We start from the raw sequence: 25,511 nt of genomic DNA on the forward strand, positions 1-25,511 counted from the left end.
TGAAAGAGTTGCAGTGGCAGTGATACTTCTGCAGGGCTCACTTGTCTCTGCTAAATCTCATCGGTGCTCTGCTTTGCTCCTGGAAATAAGCATCCGCTCCTGCCTCATGTGAAGGGCTCACACCTTCAGGGTTTAGGGAGCAGGAGAAGGGAGAAAGGAGGATGGAGGGAGAGCAGGCACTGTGCACCTCGATCAGCACTCTGTCAGACGCGTGCTATGAAGGTATCTTGGCTGGCTTCATTCATCTGTCTCCTTCTAGCAGCAACATAAATAAATGACGACCAAACGGATGCACAAACATACCAGGCTTTTGGTTTTGCTAGCCCAGCGCGAGCAGGCAGCTCTCACCCCGTTCAGCCACCAGACCCGTGTGTGTGCTCGTGCACAGGGGGGCACCTCCCTACGCACAAGCGTACGGCGCTCACGGGTGGAGCCCTAAGCCTATTGACCAATGCTGCTGATATAGCACTGGTCATCCTTCCAAGCACACAGGCTGGGGGGAGAACGGGCCTTGGATACTCAGTGGGATGACAAAAAGGGTCATATTCCTCTATTTTTAAACTGTTAAATGTTAGTAGAACGTTTTGTTGGTGTTTGGTTTGGTTTTTTTTTTTTTTTTTTTTTAATTTGTTTTATAAGTTTTTACGATACTTTTCAGGGGCTACAGAAACTGCCGTTAGCTCAGGCTGTCCCTATACAAAAATGATAGCGAGGGAGCACGTAAAGGAGGGGAAGAGAAGAGTGGTACCATGTTTACTCACTGCATCTTACAATCCTCCCTAGGCATTCACCTTTGGTGGAAGCCGAAGAAAGGAAATTGAGATAAATGTACCTCTGACCTGGCCCAGTATAGCCATTTTCACATTCTTTAAGAGCAAGTAGAATAATTGGATCTTTTAGTCTGACATTCAGATTAATACAAGACATTTCATCAATATCTCTGCTTGACTGACTCATATCTTTAGAGCATTGGATCTGCTCACATATTTGGATCCCAGTTCACCACTCTGTAGAGCCTTCATGGTTCAAGAAAAAAACAATGCACTACTTCTTTTGGGGGTTTTTTGTTTAGTTTTTGGTTTGTTTTTGTTTTTGTTTTTTTTTTTAAAAAGATGCTTCTTTCTGCAAGCTTCCCAAAACTATAAGGCAGGTCCTTGGCTACCATAAATTGATAGACTTAGTTCAACTTATGCAATAGACTTGGTTCAATTTATGCATTACACCGAGTGATATTAGCAAAGGTCCTTATTCACTTCCCCTTGACCACCTCTCTGTTCGAAACCAGTAAGCTTAGTAAAGCGTACTCAGCACCTTCCACGTGAACATGGAACTCGTGCTTCGCTCTCCCCATGGGGTTGCTTGCCGTGCACTGGTATGTTCCTTCGTCGGCTGCGGTCACTTGGTCTATCTTCAATATCTTCCCAAAATTTTCTGTTTCTGGTTCATCCTTGGGCAAGTTTCCAGTGACCTTGACCCAGCTTAGATGAGGAGTTGGGCTAATAGCAAAGAAACAAAACAAAACAAAACATATTTTGAGTTGAATTAGTAGGCTGCTGTAAGTGCTTCACGTTAGCAGAGCTGTTGGACTTCATGCACATGGTCTGCAAGGTGAAGTTTTCAGTCTTTTGAGCCTTTTTAAAACACTGGGGCTACCCTAAGGGTTGTGCTACAGACTCCAACTAATCTATCCTGCTCCTTGATTTGAAGGGCCCCTGTGAATAGGTTCTACACAGCCAACACCAGCCCGTGGCATGAGGCTGCATTCCTTGTCCACGTATTGGCATGGACTGCGGGAGGGGGAACGGAGTTCATCTCGTCCTACTCCAAAAGGGCACTTGAGGACAGACAAGGAGGTAAAGACTTCATTACAGTGATGTCACTCGGTGCCCTGCCTGGCTAGAAAGGTGGCCAGCCATCAGAGAGACAGCTGAAAATGCTCCTTACGTTGTTAGAAAGCAAATGGCAGCGACACAGAAATTCGGGACAGACTGTTGTCTGCGCATTCCCAGCTGGGCTTCGCGACCCCGACACCGTACACGATGCACATACACAGTGTCATATCTGCTTACTCTTGTGTCCATCTGTTATTGTGGCAAACTGCCCGGGCACAAGCCACTCAAAGCCCTGGGTACCAAGAAATCCTGGTTTTCCAGGAGCAATGAACACAACCGTGCGAATATCCTATTATTTCCTGCAAGAGCCGTTGTCCCGCTCTTGTACCAAAGTCAGGCTCTGTGTTTCCTTGGTGTGGTATTGGGGCAATGCCCTCCTGACACTGTCGTTACTCAGAATATAAGTCTTCAAAAATGACAGATTGGAAATGTACTTAATTCCTTACTTTGCAGTTGGCTGCCCCTGATCTTAGTTACTTGAAATCTGGCTTAGTCTATCCGCTTCTGTGGTCTGTGGACATTTGGTGGGATGGATTGGCAGAGATATAGGCAAAGCTGATCATTTTTCTCCTGAAAATGGGAATTTTAGCAAACAAAACCAACTTTATTTTGGTCTACATGTTGCGTTTTTGAAGTGTTTCAATGAAAAATATTTGTTTGGTGATCAAAGTAGTACTTGGTCTTCTTTCAAAAGTGACTACTTTTAAAAAAACCCTTTTTGTTTGAAATATGATTTTTTAAAAATGTTTCCTGGAAAACTTAGAGTGAAACAAAATTTTTTTTTTTTCTACTTTTTTTTCCAAATAAACAGAAAGCCTTTTCTGGCTTTCTTTTCTTGTACATGGTATTAATTCTCACACATGAATATTCCTGTTTGTGTATTTCCAAGGTTATTTGCCTATTAAGCGCCATGGAAACACTATAAACTCATAGCTATGGACTAGTGGAGGTTTGCAGGGCTGCGAATTAGGTAGATGGGTAGTGAATTAGACAAGGAGGTGTTGCAACAGGGAACTAAAACTCACTGCAGATGCTTGGAGTGAATCCAGAGGAGACAAGTAACTCACCTTCTCTCAGAAATGGCAACCAACTGCAGAGGCATAATCTTGCCAGCTTAAATGAGCGCTTCCCTTTCAAGCCCAAATGGAAAACCAAAATAACCCTGAACATGTTTGTTCAGGCAGATAAAAAATCCCGATTCTGGAATTTTATAGAGGGGATATAATTGTACAGCCTTTAGTATGAATTATCTATCTGCAAACAACAGGGTGCAGTCACAGATCTGCAGCTCTACCATACAGCATGGGAAGAGGATGATTTAAGTCTCCATTCAACAGAAAGCTCTATCATGAACAAACCAGAAGTGACTGTGCTTTCATTGCGGGTTTAGTGGTTGGAGAGATTTTTGCTTAACCTATTTCTCTGGTGGCACCTCTTCTGGGGCAGACTGTTGCAACTACAAGCACACAGTAAATACTGGAAAACTGGACCGAGAGCAAAGTGGAGCTTATGTCTGTCTGTGTTACGGCAGCAGGAACAAAGTCTGAGAGGGGTATTCACAAGCTCATTATGAGGACTGCACTTCACATTTATTCTGCCATTCCTTTCCCCTACTTACCCTTATTTTGTCCTGTGTTATTTACAATAGGGAACAAAATTGTCCTGATTTCCCACCCCTTTAACCCTTCCCTTTACTTCAAAAATGCTCGGAGCTGCAGCAAAACACTTTGGTGCCTCTGGATACACTCACAAGTTTTCCATCTTCCTTCCTTATATTTTTACAGAGAACATCTCCTCATTGAGATATTCTGCTGTGCTTAGTACAGCCACAACTAGAGCTTGAGCAGTGCTCTGACAGAAATGCTTATAGCGATAACAGGCTTGAGATACCCGTGCAGAACAAAGCACCAGAGGCATGCATAGGAAAGAGCCCACGCAGAAAACATGGGACTAGAACTAAATTTGAAGTTAGCCCTTTCCTGTTAGTTCTAGCAGGGTCAAACCAACACGGCTGACTCCAGCGCACGATATTTTTACGTAGTTGTGGACTTTGTTCCTCGACATGCTGTTATCTATGAGAACACCACGGAAGGAACATCCTTTGTATGGAAATTCCAGATGCTGGCAAAGGGACCACAGAAAGTGGTCAGGTTCACACGCGCTCCTGAGCCAGCATCTCCCACTGCAACTGGGCTAGATGGACTGCCGGCGTAACCCAGCGGGGCTTTTCCTTAATGGATGTCTTCTATTACGTCACGCAAGAACTTTGCTTTTTAAAAACCTGAGATCCGACACCTGGAAAAATGCTGAATAGTTTTTGAGCATTGAACCAAAACTGAATGTGCAAAACTGGAAAAGAAGCATTACAAATTGTGAGCCAAACCACAGAGGCTGAATTCCGATGTTATTTAGTTTCTCGGCATCTCAAATATTGAACTTTTTCATAGTACTACATTTCTTTTAAATAACAGTAAAAAAATAAAAATCAATACTTACCATGACATGATTTTAATGACTTGTTTATAAGCTATAGCAATAACAAATAAAATGATCGTTGCATTCTAGCTCTGTGCTGCTTTACACAGAGTATGCATACTTTAGAAAACCTCTGCAGAGAGGTTCTATTTAAAGGCAGGTAGGTATATTCCTTTGTAGTTGTATAATTCTTAACACAGCTTTTTCTTTGCTCAATTCTATTTCGAAAGGTGATTAAGTTTGTGCAGTATCGTGCATTACTCACAGCCCTTCAGCAATGCATTCGAGTAGCAGGACACCTCCCTTGATGACAGTGACTGATGAGCTACTGCCAGCAGATTCAGGAGGGATCAGCAGTTTGGGTTTTCTTTCCTTGATAAAATTTGCTAAAAAATAAAATAAAATAGCATAAAAGTTAGATATGAAATCTTAGAGCCTTCACTTATCCTTCAATAATGCTACAAACACTACATCCATCAGAAGGTTTTGGTCATTGATTTGTAAATTTTCTTTTTTTTTTATTTATATGGTTTGAGACTAATTCAGGACTCTCCAACCCCTATCATTCTGTGATCGTGTGATTCTGATAACAGTCAGAAGACAGCTACAGCACTAACGACAGGCAGCATTACTGGTGAACCTCCTTTTCCTACAGTTTCCTGTCCTGCTTTCCAAGCACTGGCCCTTTCGATCATACACAGTCTTGGTACACTGATCTTCTCAACTGCTGATCTTCTGGTCCACACCACCTTTCTTAGCACCTTTCTTCTGCATTGACTCCATCATCTTCTAAATCTGAGATGAAAACGCATCTTTCCCGACTTGAATATCCCACAGAATTGTCCTTCTTGCTACAATTATTAAATCTACAGTAATGGAGGTACAATTTGTAAGGAAGACTGTTAAAATAATAAAACAAGATCGACCTGCGTTTGATGTCAACGGACCATTTGTTCCAGCCTGCCAAACAATGGTTTCACGATGAAATACGCACAGAGTTAAATGACTATCCAGTTATCACTATAATAACAATTAGAGCAGTAATGAATAAGTCCCCAAATGGCACTAGTTCTTCAAAAACAGTCAGTTACGGATGATTTGGTAAAAGACCCCATGTATCTCGCTGAACCATTTTCTAATTTTTTTTGCCTCCCCTTGCTTTATATCTCTACAAATCTGTGTCACAAGTGCTCAGAGCTGCAGCAAAACACTTTGGTGCCTCTGGATACACTCACACATTTTCCATCTGCCCTCCACCTCCTGCTGCCGAAGGCAGGCAGTCCCCCTTCCTGAGCAACGACAGGAGTTCAGACGTGTCTCAGAGGGAAAAATTGGTTTTTGAGTGTCTGTCACTCCGCACAAGCCCTCCTTGCTCTGCTCACAATGCTCAGCCTCTACGGGCCAAGGCTTGAGGACTGATCGGTGCTTTGAGTTATCCGTCCCAAAACACTCAACCCCCTTTTCAAAAACCTCAGTGCCCCTCCAGCAAAACGAAGTCTTTCAGGAGTTTCACATTGGGCAATTCAAAAAACACAGATTCTCAAAAGCAATTTAAACAGATGTATCAGAGTCTCAAGCTACATACAAAACCCCAAGACTCATTTTTACATATTTTAAACAAAGTTAACTGGGTGGAGAATTGCAGGAATAGCCACTAGCTGCCTTCTGACATCCTCATTGCCTGCATAAACCTCAGCAGAATATTTTCAGGATATTGCTCCACAAAGAGGGGAACACAAAGCGAGGGAAGACGTGAATGCCCACGATAAGAAGTTCTCCGCTGTAGTGCTTAGCTGTGGTGACTATCAGACAGGGCAACACACGGACAAAGAGAACTACCTCCCGTCTACCCTGAGGTACAGCTGTAGCTGTGGACAGTTAACACAGAGCTCCTAAAGCTCTGTAAATCCATGCCTTAAGCTCACCCTGGAGTAATGCAGCCTCAGGGTGACCCTTTAGACATGAATTCGTGGTTTCAAACCGTGGGTACCTAACGCCAGCAACTTCTTAACTGCCAGAGGAAGATTTGGAGCATCGAGCTCTGGTTCCTGCTCTGGACTGATAACACGAGAAACCCAGGATGTCAGCCTCCTTCCTAACACCACGTTATGAAATGTGAATGTTCTTTTCCTGAGTAAGAAAACTACCTCTTTGTTAAAAACCCTTCAGATTTCTGTCAAAAAGTACAAGATGAGCAAATTGCACTCCATGGACCACTTAAATCCATCCCATCGCAATAGAAAGGCTTTTGTGACTTTTTTTTTTTTTTTTTCTTTTTTTTCCTGAGCAGCAGCTCACATTTCACCTCAGCTGGTAGATTCTCAGTTTAAAGGCTAAATAACAGATGCATTCAACTCACCCTTAGTAACCGCAGCGTTAGGTGAGCCTGAGTCATTAGCATGCTTAACTGAAATAAATAAAAGTGACAACCAAAGACAAACATGCAGAGTTGATATAGAATCAAAAGAAACAATAAATCAACTAAAACAAAAACATGCCCCCTCAATTTCTGCCATAAAAGAAAGAAACAAAGGAAACTATAAAGTAAAGCAACAGATGAACCACAAATTTCTGAAAGTACAAAGAATATTCCTCAAACATAAGTATGCAAAACACTTCATGGGTGATATAATCCTCATTTCATCCTAGCTACCTAGTACAATAAAAAAACAAATCACTAAACCCTAAGTATCCACTAAAAAGAAATTTTATAAAATTTATCCAGTCTCTTTTTTCTTATTACCTAAGTTTTTCTATGTGTTTTTTTAATATATTCACTCGGCAGGGACTTGGCACGGAGCGGAGCGGGACACTCAAGCTGAGTTTACAAAACCCTTTAGGTATATACCTCACTTTTACACCCACACCCGGTCTCGCGGCTTCGATGGCAAGGTGCACACACTGAAGTGTTTCGCTGGGCCACTGCCAGGGCTATCAGCAGCCCCACAGTCAAACCCGACCTCATTTTTCCGTCATCCACGTGTGCACGTGCGTGGGACTGGACTCTATGGAGAGCAACGTTTCATTTTGATATTTTTCTCACAATTATTATCCCAAGATATGGTTTAAGCAAGTATTAAGATATACAAACCCACTGCTAATCCTTTATCTTTTAATCCCAACAAGAAAACTCTCAAAATCATATATTAAATATTAGGCTTTCATTCATGAAGAAAAATCTCCTTGGCTTTCTGGGCCGCATAAGCCCGAAAGGTCAGAAGAATTAGTGAAATAGAAGATTGATATTAAAGGCACAGGCAGCCTCAGTGAGTGGTACAAGTGTTACCAGAAACTGTAACAGCCAAAAGAGAGTCGAGCAAAGCAGGACAGATCTCCAGCCACTATAAGCTGCCTGAGTTCCTCTGGCTTTGGTCGGGTTTTGGCGATTTAATGCAACTGAGAGCGTGCCCTAAAAGGCTGCTTTTTTTTTTTTTTTTGCTTGGATGTTGTCTTCTTTTCCTCTAGCAGTGATAGCTGCACACCCCATGTATTTAGTGGCATTAGGCAGGTGGAACTAGTGGTTTGATAGGGCAGTGGGTGGGTATACACCAAACAAACACCCACGTGTGACGGCAGGACAGCAAACCCCCCAGGCCCCAGTGAGACTCAGGGGCAGGGGCAGTACCTGAAATCATCTTTTGTACAAGACCCTTGGAGAGTACAGGAATACAAAGATGTTAAAACAAATAAATAAATAAAATTTGATGTTCCCTAGACAACATTTCATTAAGGGAATGCAAGATGCCTCCTGTGCCACTACTGATGCCCAAGGTGGCTTGCAAAGACCTGGAAAACACCATCCTTCCCAAGCACCTTGCTGCACCCAGACCAAACCAGGCCTGCACCCAGGCAGGAGGCGGCCACAGAAAGTCCTCAAGACCCAGTGAAGTCCCAGTCGTTGGTGACCTGCTGGACTGCAAGAGAAGCAGACTTCCCTAACGCATCATTAGCTTTCACTGGGGGAGACAGGAGGAAGAACAGGACACTTTGGGGGCCCAGCAGCTGCAAAAAACTTTTATCGGTTGAATTTAGCCCTTAGAGTGAGGTAATAATACAGGAACAAGCAAAGCAGCATGCATTTTCTTGAGAGAATTGCATCAGAGACACAGGGCACATCTGCATTCGCTGATGCCTGGGGAGTTAAAAAAGAGAAAACAACAGAAAACAAGAAACTACTCATCCACAGACTTACAACGGGAAACCTTCAGTGTCATTGGCATTTTCTGTACAATCGTCCTCAGCCTTGGAAATGCTGCAAAGCAGCAATAATCACTTCGACTGTCATTTTCTTCCACATTTGCAAAGTAGAGATCTCCCTTAAGGCTCATGGAGACCCTTTCATCTTGTGGAATGTGCTGCAAATCTAGCAAGAAAAAATAATTATGATATGATAATGATACTGAGCTCTTTCACCAATATGACTACTAATGCTCTCCTGTCATATATTTGCTTCTAGATACAGAACATAACTTTGATGTGAAAGAGGCAGAAGACCCAGCATAACCAATGCGTTATTTACCAATATTCAACATACGATTGATTATTGATAATAAATACTTTTTAATATAATAATCTATTTAAAATATATATAATTATATATATTAAATTAGTTCATAATAAAAAATTACTCAGTACAAAGTTCCTGCTCAGGTGAAAGGAAATTTGCAGCGCCTCTCCCCGATACCAAGGCCTGTAACGATGATATGGAGGTCATCATTTACGGATGTCCTCCACAGCCAGTCTCCCAAGCACTTGCCTCTCCTGTAACTACAGATTACAGCAAGGGAGCGTTGGTATGAACTGAGGTTGCTATACTGTCTTCTTGTTGATCCAGCCAAATCCAGGTCTGTGCTAAATACGTATGTCAGGAGTAGAGAGCTGCCTCACAAGATCAGAGGTTTAACCTGGCACCCTGTCTCTGCAAGTACTCGGTCAGCATCAGAAGCAAACCCTTCTTGTCATGGAGGCAACCTGGCTTACTTTGCTTCCCGAGAGCCAGAAATTCTTGCAGAACACAAATGCTGAAGAATAACGTGACAGAAACCCACAAGGAAATAATTATACATACCTGACAGGTGGGGTTTTTTTCTTAGTATCATAAATCAGCCATTAGTTTATGAAAAGAGGAAAACAGTAATGATAGAAATAATATATTGACAAATTTTATCCTTTCTGCTGTAAATGCAGCAGTCCTCATTACTGGTAGACTGATTTACTGATATGTGAGCTTTCTGATGTCTCATATTTAATAATATGTTGTGTCAATGAACTGTACAATTTAACTTTGTGTTTTTAAAAACTTATCTCCATTCTCCATTTTTCAATTTTGTTTTTCAATATCCCGATCTTTTTCCTATGCACTTGCACAATTACCATTCCCATCAATTATGAATCTGTAATGAAACTGCTCTGGAAGACAAATATTTTGCGTCTCCTCTTATGAATTGTGTAAAAATTGTTTACTTACCAATATTCATCCAATAGATATGCAAAGGCGGGATGCCTTTTGGGGGGTTGCAGTGCAAAATCACAGAATCACCGTGCTCCACATCAAGAGGCTCGATTTTTTCTTTGGGGAATTTTGGTACACCTGTACGGAAGCAAAGAAGTTCCTCTTTTATTGTTATCTTTTGAAATTTTGCCCTTCGCTTCTGCCTTAATATAGTCCTTAATAAAATGTTTACCTTAACGTCATCCTTTGCATTCTCTGCCTTTAGTAACTATCATTACAGAGTACTGATGCATTTGACTAAGAGTAAGAAACCTCTGCTAGCATTCTTCACTCATAAAGTGCAGAGACCACAGTATTGAAAGCCAGGCAACTGACTGGTGGTTGTCTATGATGTCTATGAGCTTTACTTAGGCTTTATTTTAATGCATTTATTTTCAGACACTTTCTATAGCTCCTTTGTTTGTACTGTTTGGAAAGGATAACTCAAAGCCACGCCGCACCAAAGCCTCAGGCTAAGATTGGTGTAAATGACTGTGCACTGACGGATCCCAGGCTGTTCCCTGGAGATCGGGAAACAAACTGGGAGTGTAGTAAGTCTGGGAAGTCTTGGCTAAAAAGCAGTTCCCAAGAAGCCACTGCAAGTTAATGCAGGTGAGGACAGACATCAGGCAGCTATTCCACCTTGTGCCTGGAGCTGTCTCAATTCTCATCCATCGCCAGAATCAGACGAAGCAGAAGTCTGGCTTAAAGATTATATTGCCTCCTCATCCCCTCAGGTGTAAAAGCTCCGCTCTGCAGACCAGCAGACTCTCAGCAAGGTTGTCCTTCAGGATGCAGAGGCAGGCTTTGCACAAAAGAATACACAGGGGTACACAAGGTTGTGCACTATTCGGGCTTAAATATAGGTTAAATAATTAGTGGATCAAGGACTTGTTTAATCACCCAGAGCGTCAGCACTGATGCCAGCAGACTGGTCAAAGCCTGAACAACGCTTGGCCAACCTGGGCATCACGGCCAGTCTCAGCGGCCCAAAACGCAACCGGAGCGCATCCAAGAGGAGGGGAAGCAGAGCTGGGCTGGAGCCCACACCAAACCAAGCAGTGGGAGGCTGCAGCTCAGAGATTACTGCAGAGAAATTAGCCTGCAAAATGTAACCACTCCTTAAACGAATTTTGTCTTCTACTTTCATTTCAGGCAAGTTCAAACTAGCAAAAAGTTTCAGTTTAGGCAACTGCATTAAACCGCAGAATGAAGGGCAATTAAACAGCAAAGGAATGAAAGCATCCTGGCTGTGCAGAGTCAAACTGGCACGGCAAATATCGCCATCCTGGTGTTCAAGTCATGACAGGGAACCCTGATAGCAAATAAACATCAGTGGTCCAGCGGTTCCGCAGAATATCTGCGGTGTCACTGCAGGAGTCAAACTGAAGGAGGAAGGTGGGAAATGCAGGGCCAGGACTCTGAGGAGGCTTTACACCTTGTAGGATTAGTAAGCATAAAAAGAAGCAATCACTATAATGCTGATTGTCAGAATACAGATTGTGCATAGATTTTTATCTCCAGGACGATTATTAATATGTTATAAACTCTTAGGAGAGGCGAAAAGGAGCTAATGAGCATTACCCAGCCTGTAGGTGAAATTTCAGGTAACAAAGGGAACTACATATTCAAATCCAGCATGTTCAATAATCGATAGTCTTCAAGCCCTGGAAAACATATCTGCTGACTGCTGGAGAGGTAGAACGTTTTCTGTAGGAAAAAGCCAATTTCTTGATCTAAAGTTTACTTATGCCCAAAAGCACATCACTCTCAGCAAAGCTTTAAGAAAGCTGAATCAAGTGAAGGATAAGGGATTTCTGACTAAACCAAAGAGACCTGCAAATAGACTAATAGTAAGATCACTCATTCAGGACTTTGGAAACTCTAGATCAAACCCATTTTTTGCCTCATTTGGTACAACTAAATCTGGGTCTGCAATATCCCAGTTGGATGCCATAACCACTGGTCTTCTCAGTCACTTTCTGTAGCCAATAATTACAGAATTATACAAAAATATAGGAAGTCCCACCAGGAGACAGTGAAAAATCTTGGTCTTGGTGTCAGCAGCTGGCAGCGCATTCACCTCCAACGTGTGGCCCAGATGTCTGCTTCTGGACTCCACTGGGGGAAGCAGCAATTTGAACCCAGATATCCTCCACCTTGCACAAGTACTTGAACCACAGGTGGTCATGGCTTCTGGGTTCTTCAATGAAATTTTGTTTCACTTAGTTCACTGTGAACAACATTGAAACACTTTGATTTTTCCCTTCAATGCGTAACTTTGAGCATTCTGAAGCCCCGAAGTTTTGCAAGAGAGGAAAACACAACTTTAATGATAAATTCTTGAGCCAAACCTTCTGACAAGCGTATTTTCTTGCTGAGGTCCCATTGGTCTCAGAGACTAGAAAAATATCTGCTTTTGAATTCTTCATGAGGACATTTATTAAAACTAAGAAGCTGCTACCACATTAGAGTTTGGCTCTTGCACATTAGTCTTCAGTATGTGTACGTAGGCAACTTTTTTCTTTTTTTTTTTTCCAGCGTTCCTCTGTTTTAATTAGTGGATATTCCAGAATCAATCACTACTGATTTGTGGCCGATCACAGAAACTATCACAGCTGAATTAAGCTCGAAAATATCATACAAGATTAATCGTGTCATGAAAGCGTTTAATACTGTATGGAGTTATCAATGCAGCACATGGACACTGTAAAATTTACAACCAATTGATCTCTTCGCAGCGATGCCATTAAAACTGTCATGTCAATCTTTCATGCAATTCCCCACACACAGACATAATGAGAGGGGACAGAGAATCCAACATAGCTCCAAGTGATACCTCTCACATATCCATAACACAGGGGAGAACAACATTATTTAATGACTCTGAGAAAGGCTTGCTGAAGCGCCAGCAGGATGGCTCTCACGACACAGGCAATCAAGTGGGATGTATGAAACAGCCATAAGGAAGATGAAAAACTGCACACCTGACTTCTGTTATGGAGACATCTTCTAAAAGCCCACCGTGACATCTAAAGCTCTCAAAACAGCCTTGGGAAAGGCTTCGCTGCCCAAGTATTATTTCCTGACAAGGCTGTACTATGAATGCTGGACAGCACTCAAACAACCAGAGTCACAGTGCTTTGACAGTGTGTAAACCATCGAAATTAAACATTAACAGTGTCCAGAGTCATTAGTGCAAGGAACCAGGCTCTATTTAATCCCTGGGGTGACTCAAAGTTTAATGCCCGAACTGAACTTGAGATTAGGCTGAAATACCACTGGCAAATTAGGTTGGCTGAGAGAAATTTCAGAAAGGAGGCTGGGTCATTGCCTCTTATCTGTTCAGAAAATGCAGTATCTGAACAAAAAATAAAGAGAAGGGAGACCAATACAATGCAATATAAAATCTAATTTTGAGTTTAGCAGTATAGATTCAGAAATACAGCAACCAGTAAATACTCCAGTCCCCAGCAGGATTACTTCAGATTTACTCAGCTACCTATTAGCACACCCTCCTACAGATTAGTTTCTGTCCTACTGCTGACTACAGTGACTTCACTCCAACCATAACTGTATTCAATATGGCAATTTATACCAGTTTATATGAGAATGCAGCCCATTCAATCTGATTTTTTTCATGTTTCTGGGTAAAGTGTTGAGAATGGAAGGGAAAGAGTTTCTCCAGGTAACCGTAGAAGTCCTTGAGATCCCCGTGTCTGGTTTCTACCAGTATCTGGTGTAAAATGGGAGTCAACTCATCACGGTAAATCAGCAATTAGCAAATATTTCGGGAAACTATTGTAGAAAAACATCACTATACACCAGGTCTATTTTTATAACCTTTTCTGTGGATGCTGCTGGAGATGTGTCTTGCACTAGATGGATGCTGAACCTGACCCATCATGGATACTCTTAAGTTCTTCAATGCAAGTAGATCCTTAAAGGCTGTAACAGTGAGGGCAAGTGGAAGCAGTCAAGAAATTTCTATAACATGGAAATTCCCATCTCCTCAAACACTTTAGTTAGTATCTGACTGTTTTGTTATACAGATCTGTATCTTGTGCAGTGAACAGCCCAACACATCAAAGAATCTTAAATGTGACTTACAGTCACCCATCACAAGCTGTACTGAATGCAGCTTGGGCAGCTTCCAGTGCTCACTTCAGTGCATCAATTGATATTCTGATCCATACAGTATAAGCAGTAGTTAAATCTGTAATTTTCGTTGCAGCCTTTGAACTGTTTATGAGATATGATCCTGCTTGTTTATGGATTTTTTTTAATTGCTGCATTAAATTGAAAAAGTTAGGAAAGTCTGGCTGCCAGGAAGACCGTGGCTGTCGGTGACTCACTCTCAAAGAAGCTTTTATGGTGGAATCAGTGATGGTCTTTTTTTTCTGTGCAATTCTCTCTCTACAGGCCTTTCCAAAACAGTGGTCACTGGCAACAGAGGAGTTGTCAAAGGTATAGGACACTAGTTTAGGAGGCAAGAGGTTAAAATTTTATTCCCATCGTCTGCAAAGTCTCATTTCTCTTCCATAAATGCAATACTGAATGCCCTCACAAAGCGCGTTACTGAGACCTCCTATTTTAGTATTGCCTCAGTACCTTTTAAAGATGCCACAATATTCACATCTGTTTTTTTGAATATTAACACAGGTTTTGCTTTCTTTGGGAATTCTAGAACTAACATCATTGGCATAGCACAGCCTGCCACTGGGCAATTTTATGTTTAGGCTGTGTTTCCAGCCTCAGATCTTCGGTCTTTTGGAGCAGCAGCTTTAGAAATACTGAGCATAAATCTTAATGCAGTCTATCGTGAAAAGTCTTTTACACTACAGTTAATTAAAGAAGTTTAAACAGTGCTGCTTCTCTTTCTTCTGGCACTGGGCCTCCTCAGCAATTCAAGCAACAGATTCCCCAAATACAGGAGGAGGGTAGCTGAAGTCTGTGTTCTCACCATTTAAATTCATTTTCGTGCTGCGTGTATCTTGTAACAATCTGGACTTTGTAAACGATGCAAACATATAGAGATCCTCAGACCCCATTCTTCCCCACTCTCCTTCATGTCATCAGATATAGGGGAGGTGTGGTATTTTCATTATGTAGGTGAGATTTAATGATCATTTCTGCTGACATTTCTATTGTTTTCCTGGAATGACTACTGTGAGTAAACAACCTTTTGTTCTCCTTTTCAGCAGCAGCCTTACAGACCCAGTATTCTGCTTCTGCAGTGTAAACGTAATTTATGAAAAAAAAAAAAACCCTCATCTAGTCTGACTTGCTGGGGTTTTCTTCCCTTCATTGGCATACCGACTTGCCAAGAAGCTTACATTTTCCTTGAATACAGCTGGCAAAGCACTGCCACCTCTGCATCATTATCATGAATGCATGTAGTGATCTCACATGTACCATTCTCTGCTTCAAAACTTGTGGGTGAATAGAGGTAATTTATCCCAAACTCTTCTGTGTCAGTGATTGCCTGATTTACAGTGGATCTGTACACCAGCAGCTCTCTTTCACTTGAGCGCAGTTGTAGACTATCCAGCACTTTAGAAAATCAAAGGTGCCTTCTATTACTCTCTGAATCCTGATTTAATTTGCAGCATCTACATTTCACCATTGAAAAAAAAAAAAAAGAATTGATGGTAGAATATGAATAAAAGTAAATGTGCCTTAAAAGCTGTGGGAGTCGGGTAAATCCCTCTCATACATTATCTGTACCATTTATTTATTTTCTGGAATTAGGACTTTGCTGATATTGGTTCTAAAGTTCCTCTCGCATTTGACAACCACCATGTTTGTAACTTCTCAATTAGTTTGTTGCTAACTACCCCCAGTATATTTAATATCTACTCAAGCTAGTATAGACAATTTTTCATTAAAAGCAAAAACTATTTTCTCTGAGTACAGATTCAATAATCCCAGACACAGACATCAACTCGTACTTGTTTTCTATTTTTAAGCACCTTTTTTAGTTCAGTAGGAATGTGGTATCGGAATATTCTGCTGCTGGAGGTGACATACCTTCACTGACACATGACGCTGAGGTCTTGAACTCCTCTGAAAATTAATGAGTCTGAGACACCTTGCTTAAGAGAAGTTGTATTAACCCCACTGCCCTGGCCAGACTCCAATGTGAATAATTGTGTCCTGTCTAAAAGCTCTGAGTAACTGCACCACTCTCCTGTTCCTGCCTGAAACCCCAGTTGACATCAGCTGCACTGTCCTACCTGTGGAGCCAACTTCCATCATTAGTTAAATCAACTGCAGCTCACTGTCCCAAAACCTTGTGCCGTTCTCCTCTACTCAGGAATGCTGTTCCCTTAAAGCAAGCTGGCAGAGACTAAACCATACAGCAATACATGTCATTATTTCTACCTTTCATGAACAGATAATAGCTTTCAATAACCGTACTGCCGTTAAGATAACTAGTCTGCCATCTTCTCCGCTAATTGTTTTATCCCCCCAAATACTTAATTTCTGTATTTTCGTGATTTGCTAGCATCAGCTCATGAACAAACCGTTTCAGCCCAGATTAGGTAGAGAATTTAGCAGACTGCCACTCTCATCAATATGTACGATTTCTTCTTTATAGAAAGAGAAAAGTATTAGAAGTGGAAACATCTAAGTAAATACAAACCAGAAAAGAATTCTTAATGGGTTTCATGGCAAAGGCAAAGCAAGTGCTTTATAAAGGCATTTAAATAGTCAAGGCAAAGGAAATAATAACTTTCTGGCATTGAACATTGAGCTCTCCTGAGATGACTATTAAAAAGTTGATACCAATTTACCCATTAACTCACCCTCCAGAGGCAAAGTGGAGTAGACTATACTCAGAACGCGAAAGTAGGTAACAAATGTTTTCCAAATTAATATATTCAGCAAAACATACACCTAATCTACCTAGTTGCATTTGTATTAAAGTTGGTGCAGAATGTCAGTATCAGCACTTGGAAACCTGTAAGGAATTGATAATCCAGTGGTATTGTCTGAAATCCTGCATTCAGGTTTCATTTCTGTCCTCAAAACCAGGAATGAAATAAAATCATTCCAGGGAGCACAGAGTTTTTCCTTCCCATATTCACTGAAAAAGAAACACCGAAAGCTTTATCGTACACCACTTCAGTAACTATTTCTTTCTCATTTAATTTGAGGAAACACAGTTTTTGTCTTAAAAAGAAGCAAACCAAAAGCAATGTAAAAGCCCTTACTTGGAACAATTAGCTCAATTTCTTCTGACATGGCGGTTCCCAGCACATTGGATGCAAAGCAGCGATATTTCCCTTGAAAATTGGTGATGATTCCACGGTTTTGAATCACAAATGTTCCCGAGTTGTTAGATGCAACTATCCTCGGGTCAGATAATAAATCGAATGGTTTTCCATCCTTAGTCCAGTTAAAGCTGAAAAATAATACAAGTGTCGCAAAGGACAGGGCACAGAACAGAGAGCACTATGGTACCAAACCAGTGGTAAATATGGGTCCAATAGTGTACTATTAAAAAGAAAAAGTTACTGTAAGAGGAGAGATTTGAATGGTAAAACGACCACTGTGCTACTATCACTTGTGTTAGCTATTGGGCATGTCTCTGCTACCAGACACTTTACTTCTGGATAACTGATTGTGACACGAAATAAGAATATAAAGCTTAAGGCAAGGACAATAAATGGGAGAGATCATCTGTGAAGGCAAGAACCACACAGTGAAAGGATCTCGAGGTTTGCAAAAAAGCTGTGTCCGTAGGAGTTGGTACTTTTGACTGACAAGGATTGACAGGAGCTGTTCTCACCATCTAGAGGAGATACCACGGTTGAACCCAGCAGAAACAGAGATGACTCGACTGAGTTTCTCCTGGTCTCGACACAGAGTCACTCGTAGTTTTGATGCTGCTGGGGTGTGATTTTGACGAATGCTGAAGTTTTGGTCACAGTTTATGTATCTGGAAGTCTCAGATGGATTGAAATTGGGCTAAACTGATTCAAAATCAGAGACAGTTGGAAGTTACAGTATAACACGCATTTAGTGGAAGGTGCACCTTTTTCAATATTTTGCCATGTTTTGAGAGAATAAATTAACGTCAACAGAAATTTATGTTTTGGCACTTCATTACTATTGGCAATACTCCCTTGCTACAGTACGGAGGGGAATATGGGTTCCTATTGCCTAACCATCACATACATTTAAATACACCAGAAAACTTCTCATTGATTTGCTAACAAACAGGGAAACAAAAGAAATTTGTTACCATGCCACGAGTCTCCAGTCAGAGCTCAATTAAATATTATCAAGTCATTTTGATATAAAAATTGCCTTTTCAAGGCAAGTTTACATTATGTTGCAGAGAAAGAAGAACGGAAGGATTAAAGAGTAAAAATTACATGCGAACCAGCTATTAATTTAGCCTGTACACATCCAGGGGTGATGGAGGAGTTTTTGCTCTATTACTATATTTTTGTTAATCACATTTTCATTAAAAATCCTTTTCCTTTTTACACTGGTTTAAAATAAATAAATCTTATCTTTGGATATTTATTTGAATAACTCCTTATGTGTGTATTTGTAACATCACCGTGGCCGTGATGATGTTAGGTACAGACAAGGTATCTGATAAAATGCAAATGTGATCTCTGAATACACAGTTTAATGTGCTCGGTATTTTTAAGGTTGCTGTTGGAAGAGGCAGGACAACAGCTGGGACCCTTTGATTTCCATTACACACCTCCTATCTTTTGCAGCACAGCCCAGACAAGGTCTTTTAAATCACGGGGTGAACTTGGCAGATGTGAGAGAAATGAAACACCTCCCAGCAAGGAAAAGGCGTGTTAGTATCTGTTCAAACAGCGAGTGGAAGTGAATGGCCTAAATGGAAACCCAAGCCTTACCCTCACCTTGCGATGACGAGGAGGTCACCGTACACCCGCTGTTCCTCCCCTCCTCAAACCCAGAACCATGTCTGGCAAAGGCTGAAAGCAAACTCAAGTTCTGCTTGCTTCTGCAGGCGAAAGGGGTACTCACGTGGGCTGGGGGTTTCCTCTAGCTTCGCATTTAATGGTGAAGTCCTCATCAAAAGGGTAGGCCACCTGGGTGTGGGACTGCTCCGTGATCGTTGGAAGCTGCGCAACTGAACACAAAGGGGTACCGGGTTAAAACGCCATTCGGTCAAACCTGTGCTCCGCTCGGGCCCTTCCTTCGAAAGGGACAATGCCAGGATGCCATTACTCCTGCAAAGAGCGAGGCTTGCCTTAAAAAGAAAGGGTGAGGACCGTCACCTTCCTGGCATCAACAATACTCTCTGCTCCCCAAATTGGACACTGCGATTGCCTCAGCAGCCAGAGGAAGGCTTGGCAGCCCTGGCTGAGCTCGGCCGGCCGCTCGTGGGCATCACCTGCCACGCTTCCGTGTATGACCAACCCATCCAAGGAAGGGGAGCGCTGAGCCCACGACAAAGTTAAATCCAGAGCATGGGTGTGTGGACTGGTCAATTTAGTGACGTCCATAACTGGCTTTTTAATCCGCAGATACACACAGAGACAGCAAACTGCTATCTCCACCCTGGATAAAATTGCCAGGAAATCCATGAACTGCAAAGATGACTTAACGCCTACCCTCAGGGTACAGCAGAGGAAGAGCCATTACCAGTGTCAGTCATGCAATGATGTTTCACTAACTTTTTTTTTTTTTTTTCTGAAGGAATTAAACGTTGTGAATGCCTGTGTAACAGAGCCGCACGAGGGAGAATGCTCCCCACAGCAGAGCTGGGAATAATAGGATCATCACAGTGTTATAAACAGCCAGGAAGAAAATTAACATGCTCTTTAGTTTCTCTTTTATGTCCAGGAAGCTCAAAGCCGGAGCAAAATGTGGTGTCTTGCCTTACCACGTGGTCTCAAAGCCAAATGCCTCCAAGCCCACCAGCTTCACTGATCAGACATAATTCCTTTTTATTAAAATATAAAATGCTCCATTAAAGTAAATTAAGGCCTAGATGGTTCCCTTGTGTAGGTACTTAAAGGCAATGGATGCCCAGGCAGTTTGTCCTGCACTTTGCAGTCACAGCTCCACTTTTGCTTTAAACCCAAGGAGCCACTGCGGTGCCTTCCTCCAAAACAACCTTCTACTTCCAAATGTTGTTAAACATGTTTGGATAGCTTTAGAAAAACATCCTATAAACCTGCTTGATTGTCTTCTCCTTTGCAACCAGGGCTACTGGCAGACTCCAGAGTGCAAACAGCTCATAGCAGGTCCGCTTGATGCCCTGAAACTGGCCTGTGTCCTACTCTGAGGCTGCAGCACCCAGCACCTTGCAAAGAGCCTACGTTTCTTTTTCCTTAGGTTTATTTCTTTATTTTTTTCCCCAGTATAATTCGTAAAACCCAATATTGTTGAGCTTTGCTTTGTTGTGAGGTTTTTTCCCCCACCAAAAAAGCGCAAACTGCAGTTTGCAGCCCTCCTGGCCCATTTATGTTTGAAAAACACAAAGCTTGGGAGGTCTGGGCTGCACTCCAGGCAGTGGGGTCCGCTGGCTTTCATTGGATTGTCCCCTATGAGCCTCATCCCATAATTTACACGCGTCCTGAAACCACACCAACCGTGTAAAACAGGCAGTTTGAATGCATCACAGCCCGAGAGGGATAAAGGAGGTGCTCCCTAGGGCAGCATGCAAGGCACAGGAGATACTTCTCTGAGGACAAATATACGCCCCAAGACATACACCTGCTCCTTTTTCAGACTGAAATGGCAGGGTGCAAGACAAGTAAGTATGGGTATATGTGCATCAAACAAGCTTCAGGGAGATTCAGCACCAAAATGAGGAATTTATGTGAAGGACAAAACCAAACCCTCGGAGCTAGGCAGTGTGTTGGATCGCAAACACCAGATAATATGTTCTTAGACAAGTTTACTGCTACATTTAAACAGGTCCAAACAAACTAGCTTACATTTTTATTGCATCTGAATTTCCCAAAGGCCATGTTCTGGCAGAATTAAATTCAAAATGGAACAACTGCAAAGCAGGATTTAATATTTTCTTTCTTTGGGGAAAGGTTTAAAAAAGAAAAAGGGATACCAAAACAGCAAAGTGTTCAGTAAATAGCTACAACTCACCTGATAATGGTATTTCAATAGCTGCTGCCAAACTCAATACAAAGAAAAACAGGCATATGGTGATCCCTTTTGAGCTTAATAGCATCTCCATCACTCTTCTGTAAACAAGGAGTCCAAACAGAGTAAGAGGTACCTTATGCGGAGTCCAAACAGAGTAAGCGATACCTTATGCTTCCTCTCACTGTCACTTCAAATCAGATGTAAGCACGTGAAGTCGAAAGTCTAGCGAGGAGAAGAGACAGCCATATTAGCTTGCAATATTAACTTCGCTCCAACAAGGCTGCTAAATTAAAGCAGTGCTTCAGGATTTGCTGCTAAACTGCAGATTGCGCTAAGTGGCACAATTTCCTCCCCTTTCTCCCTGGTTTCGGGAAGGTCCTCTATTAAATTTCTAACAAAAAAATACATGCACAAAAGTACAAATCCATTATAGCACAAAAGGAGAATTATTTTTTTGCTTTGCAATTAAAAGTAGGGATGGTTTAAAATATGGTATATTTGTAATCATTCCAGTTCATAAATTTTTCTGATGAGTTGTGTAAGTTGGAGCAATGTAACAGATCTAATGAGAGAAATTTGGTACACTAATGACCTTGATCATAAATCTTGTATGTCTTTTATCTTTCATTTATGTTTAAAAAAGGACACAATCTAGTTTAGTTCATTAATAAGGACCAGAACATGAAACCTTTGCTTTTCCTCAATAATCCCAGAACTACCGTACGTAGGTTTTACACAATCCGTTATATATCCTTCGGTTCTGCGCTACAAGGCAAAAATGTCAGGCAGCTGCCAAAACGAGACATATCCTGCTCTAATGAGCATTTAAGTGTAATTCACAGGGGAGTAAAGGTGAGGGAATTCTACAAATGTGGATGTTCGGAGGATTTCAGTCATCAGCATCATCCACAGTATCTCCGTGAAATACCAACCAGTGTAAGATATGTCTTGTACCTGTGTATCTTCTAGCACATAGCACTTACGGGACAGCCGTCTCAAGAGAATTTAGACCTCAGTTGTAAAGACAACTTTGCAAGAGCGATTTTCCAGACAAGGCTACTGCGCTGGAGGTCAGGAATGACCTGCTGGCAGCCCAGCAGCCCCGCACGGCACAGCAAGCTCCGATTCGAGCCCCTGAGTTCGCAAGCAGAGCCGTACGACCGTGGCAATACACTTCCAGACTAAGCTTGGCTCACACACAGCGCTTGTATCTTTGCACACACCACCCGGTTAATCCATGGATCAGAAAAGCAATCCCGGGATCACAGAGAGCAGTTGGCATAGGGAGGGGGGCAGGCAGGAGGTGGGACCCAGGCAGCGTGCTGGGGATGCTCGTCCTTGCCTAGCACAGCTGGCTGCAGCTGGACCCGAGCCATGCAGCCAGCACACTCTGCTCCATGGTGGTTTATTCCTGATGGTTGGTTTGCTGGACCCCTCCAAAACCCCGGCATGAAGCAGAGATTTCCCTTTTATCCAGCACTCACTCATTCGCATCAGGTCTCGGAGATGAGGATGCTGTGGCCCTTTCTCCAGAGGCATTAGCAGGATAATTTCTGTTCACTAGGTCATCAGTTCATGAAAACTTCCTGGGAGTTAATGTCTTTGAGACCAAAATCCCTGGGTGAAGATTGAAATTGGCCAACGAGGGGACAAGAGACAGACACTATAATCACATAAGCCTCATTTCTTTAGAAATGAGGCTAAAAAGCAGATGTCTTATAAGTACCTTAGGCACCGAGCGTTCACTGATGGAAGAAGCTGACTAATCTGCTTAGTGCCTCACTCCGCAGAGAGGGACGGTGCAGGCGGGCACCAGAGGGGATGGGGACCTGCTGGTTGAGCTCCCACCCCCAGGCTGTGTCTGGGTGCAAACCAGGCAGGATCAGGCAATATCAGTAAGTTCTGCTTTGTGGCAGTTGGCATTTCCCTCAGTTTGATTTCTCCTAGCTCCGACTTGTGAGCAACAGACATTTCCAAACCTCAGACTAATAAAATCCGGGGTGTGTCACAGCGTGGGGGGGGGTACACACAAGGCACAGCAGCCCCAGCCAGCAGCTACCTGATGGCTGCACAACTTCTGTCACTGCAGGACCCGGCGCTCCCACCCTGCCTCACCTGGTCCTGGGGTAGTTCCAGATCTGTGTCATCAGTGGTAAAACAGAAGCCCTGACAGCAAACCCTCTAGCCACCCAATTGCAATTTAGGTTCATCAAAATCTGACCAGTGCTGCTGCTTGCAGGTGGTACACTAGTGGTAGCGAAGCCCTCTTCTCCCCCGTCTGCTGACAGCTCTGGGGACCAGAGCAGCCCGTGTGAGGATGCCAACTGGAGGAAGGGGAGCTACGATTACAGGAGGTGTGCAGCTTGCTGATGTTGCAGATTGAGGAGCAGGAAGTTTCTTTTTATATGAATGTTACAAAGCATTGTATAGATTTACGTTAAATTCAAGAAAAAAAAACAGGTAAGCAGCTTGTTTCCTTAACCAAGCCTATTAGCTCATACTTTCTTTTCTTTTTTTTTTTTTTTTTAATAAATGCCAGAAAGCAAAGGAGAAATGTACTAAACGAAAAGGATACCCTTTATCATGTGGTATGGCACGACTTGCCTCTGCAGGCTGCTGTAATTAGTCGGTCTGTCTAGCGCCTCGCTCTTTTTCCCTGTGTTGAATACTAATGCAGGGGGGCCGACAGCACCAGCATTTGGAAGCAGCACTTGGGGACCAGCAGCGCTGGACTTGTGCACAGCAATCGAATACTTCCAAAGGCCACTTGGAAATCTCCCTGCAGCTGCCTTTAACCTCTGCCGTCTTATTCCACGGCTGTTTCCACAAAGTACAGTCCCGGGGTGACACGGATTAAGCAACGGTATTTTTGCGGAGGTAGTTACCTAGCGATAACTATCCAGGAAGATAAGCCTCCTGTTTGCCTGTTATAGATATTATCCCTAAAGGAGCAGCAGAGGCGTTATCCTGGCTGTGCTGGTTGCGACAGCAGCGATTATGGAAGGCTCACACTTAATGCCCTCTCCCGACATGCCCCGCTCAACCAGTCGCTCTTCAGCGCCCCAGCGATGGTCCTCAGCAGACGGACAGGTGAGACATACATCCTCCCCGCAAGGAGACCTGTGTCAAGCGATTCACCTTATTTAAGGTGATGTATAGGCAGGGCTGCCAAGTGTTAGGTGTTCAGCATGGCTGTCGTGAGTTCGGCTCTCCTAACGAGCCTCGGGCCCACAGCTCAGCTGAAACTGCAGATTAAACCACCAAACTTCCCTCTCATCTCCAGCACCCAAACAACCCCAAGCCTCTTCCCGAATGAGCAATAGCAGACATCCTCCAGACACCCCATCCATCCCAGCCTTAAACGCAGCCAGGTACCCAAACTCCAGGCAGCACAGCTTTTCACTCCTACGATGATTAAACTCCAACCCAAAATTTCTCACCTTGTGCCCGTTCCAAGCAAATTAACAATTCAGCTGCTTAAGTAATTTGGAGAAATAAGTGACGTGGCTGCGCGAGCACTTGGCAGCTACGAGCAGGTTTCTGTCTCACTGGTGCCAAAGCACAACGCTCTCCTGGGGTCTACTAAGTGCCAGAAAGCAACTTGCAAAATCTTGACCTTGGTAAAAACATCAGCCCTGCTCTCCGAGCCAGCGTTCTGGATCAGGCCCAGAGCTTGCTGTGGGTCCCTGCTTTTTCCCCAGGAACCCCACATTCTCCTTTGTTCTCCCAAGGAGTCGGTCGCAGCATCCCTTGCATGGGGAGGAGGGCAAAAGATTACCAAAGAGAACCTTTCCTCAGTGCAATGAATGAACACGTATTGCTACAACAAATGTTACATTTACAGTCCCTCCTCTTCCTTTTTCTTTTCTCCCTCCTCCCTCCATTTCTATCTTTACGTTTGCTTTTCTCCGCCTCAGGCTTAAGTCGAGTAATTTGAATTCACTGCAAATACTTATCTGTAGTTCCTTACCTGCAATTCATTATTTACTGTGCTGTTCAGTTAATAGTAAATACTGATTGCTCTAAGGACAGCTCATTTGTTTGTTTAATGAGCTGCCTTTAACTTACAGTGAGCAAATCTTTCAAAATATCAGTATTTCTAAGGAGCGATGCAGTTCCAGATTCTTTTATTGTATACCATTGCTTCCAGAAGCATGTAATAAAAATATTGGACAACGAAACAAGAAAAAAAATTAAATTTTCATTTATCTCATCAACCTAGTGAACAATTTTCCCTGCATGTAATTACTACATTAAAATTGCTCATAAATAGTAGCAGGATGACAGCCAAAACTCCCAGATTAGTGGTCTACTGCTTCCAAGAGAAATTATATTGCACTACTAAATATGGCATCAATCTCAGCTACTTGGTTCCCTCTTAAAATACGTAAGATTTCATCTTTGTATAAGTCCTGTACAGCACAAATATTCATGAAAGTACTGGATTCCCACCGCTTAATACTGGTACATTTCTGGGCTGACCATTTCATTAGCTAGAATCAGATTTAATTTCTCAGTGACATACAGGTTACAGGATTGTTAAA

General features: G+C 42.6%; 1 protein-coding gene across 3 annotated transcripts in view; it reads right to left on the reverse strand.

Annotated features, from left to right (window-relative positions):
* The window catches only part of CHL1 (cell adhesion molecule L1 like), a 54,083-nt gene extending 33,025 nt beyond the window's left edge, over positions 1 to 21,058 (reverse strand). For 2 of the 3 annotated variants that reach the window (XM_086469862.1, XM_009960374.2), the window contains exons 1-8: positions 20,968 to 21,058; positions 18,880 to 18,985; positions 17,076 to 17,266; positions 9,835 to 9,957; positions 8,560 to 8,730; positions 6,727 to 6,774; positions 4,633 to 4,753; positions 1,312 to 1,496 (exon numbers count right to left, since the gene is read on the reverse strand). In XM_086469862.1, the coding sequence (XP_086325988.1) occupies positions 1,312 to 1,496; positions 4,633 to 4,753; positions 6,727 to 6,774; positions 8,560 to 8,730; positions 9,835 to 9,957; positions 17,076 to 17,266; positions 18,880 to 18,985; positions 20,968 to 21,058 (1,036 nt within the window). The remainder of the gene's footprint in view (positions 1 to 1,311; positions 1,497 to 4,632; positions 4,754 to 6,726; positions 6,775 to 8,559; positions 8,731 to 9,834; positions 9,958 to 17,075; positions 17,267 to 18,879; positions 18,986 to 20,967) is intronic. The other variant, XM_086469861.1, reaches the window with a different exon arrangement.
* Positions 21,059 to 25,511: the final 4,453 nt, after the last annotated feature.

The sequence above is a fragment of the Leptosomus discolor genome, chromosome 9, assembly GCF_034619465.1.
Source record: "Leptosomus discolor isolate bLepDis1 chromosome 9, bLepDis1.hap2, whole genome shotgun sequence".
In the NCBI taxonomy this organism is placed as follows: Eukaryota; Metazoa; Chordata; class Aves; order Leptosomiformes; family Leptosomidae; genus Leptosomus; species Leptosomus discolor.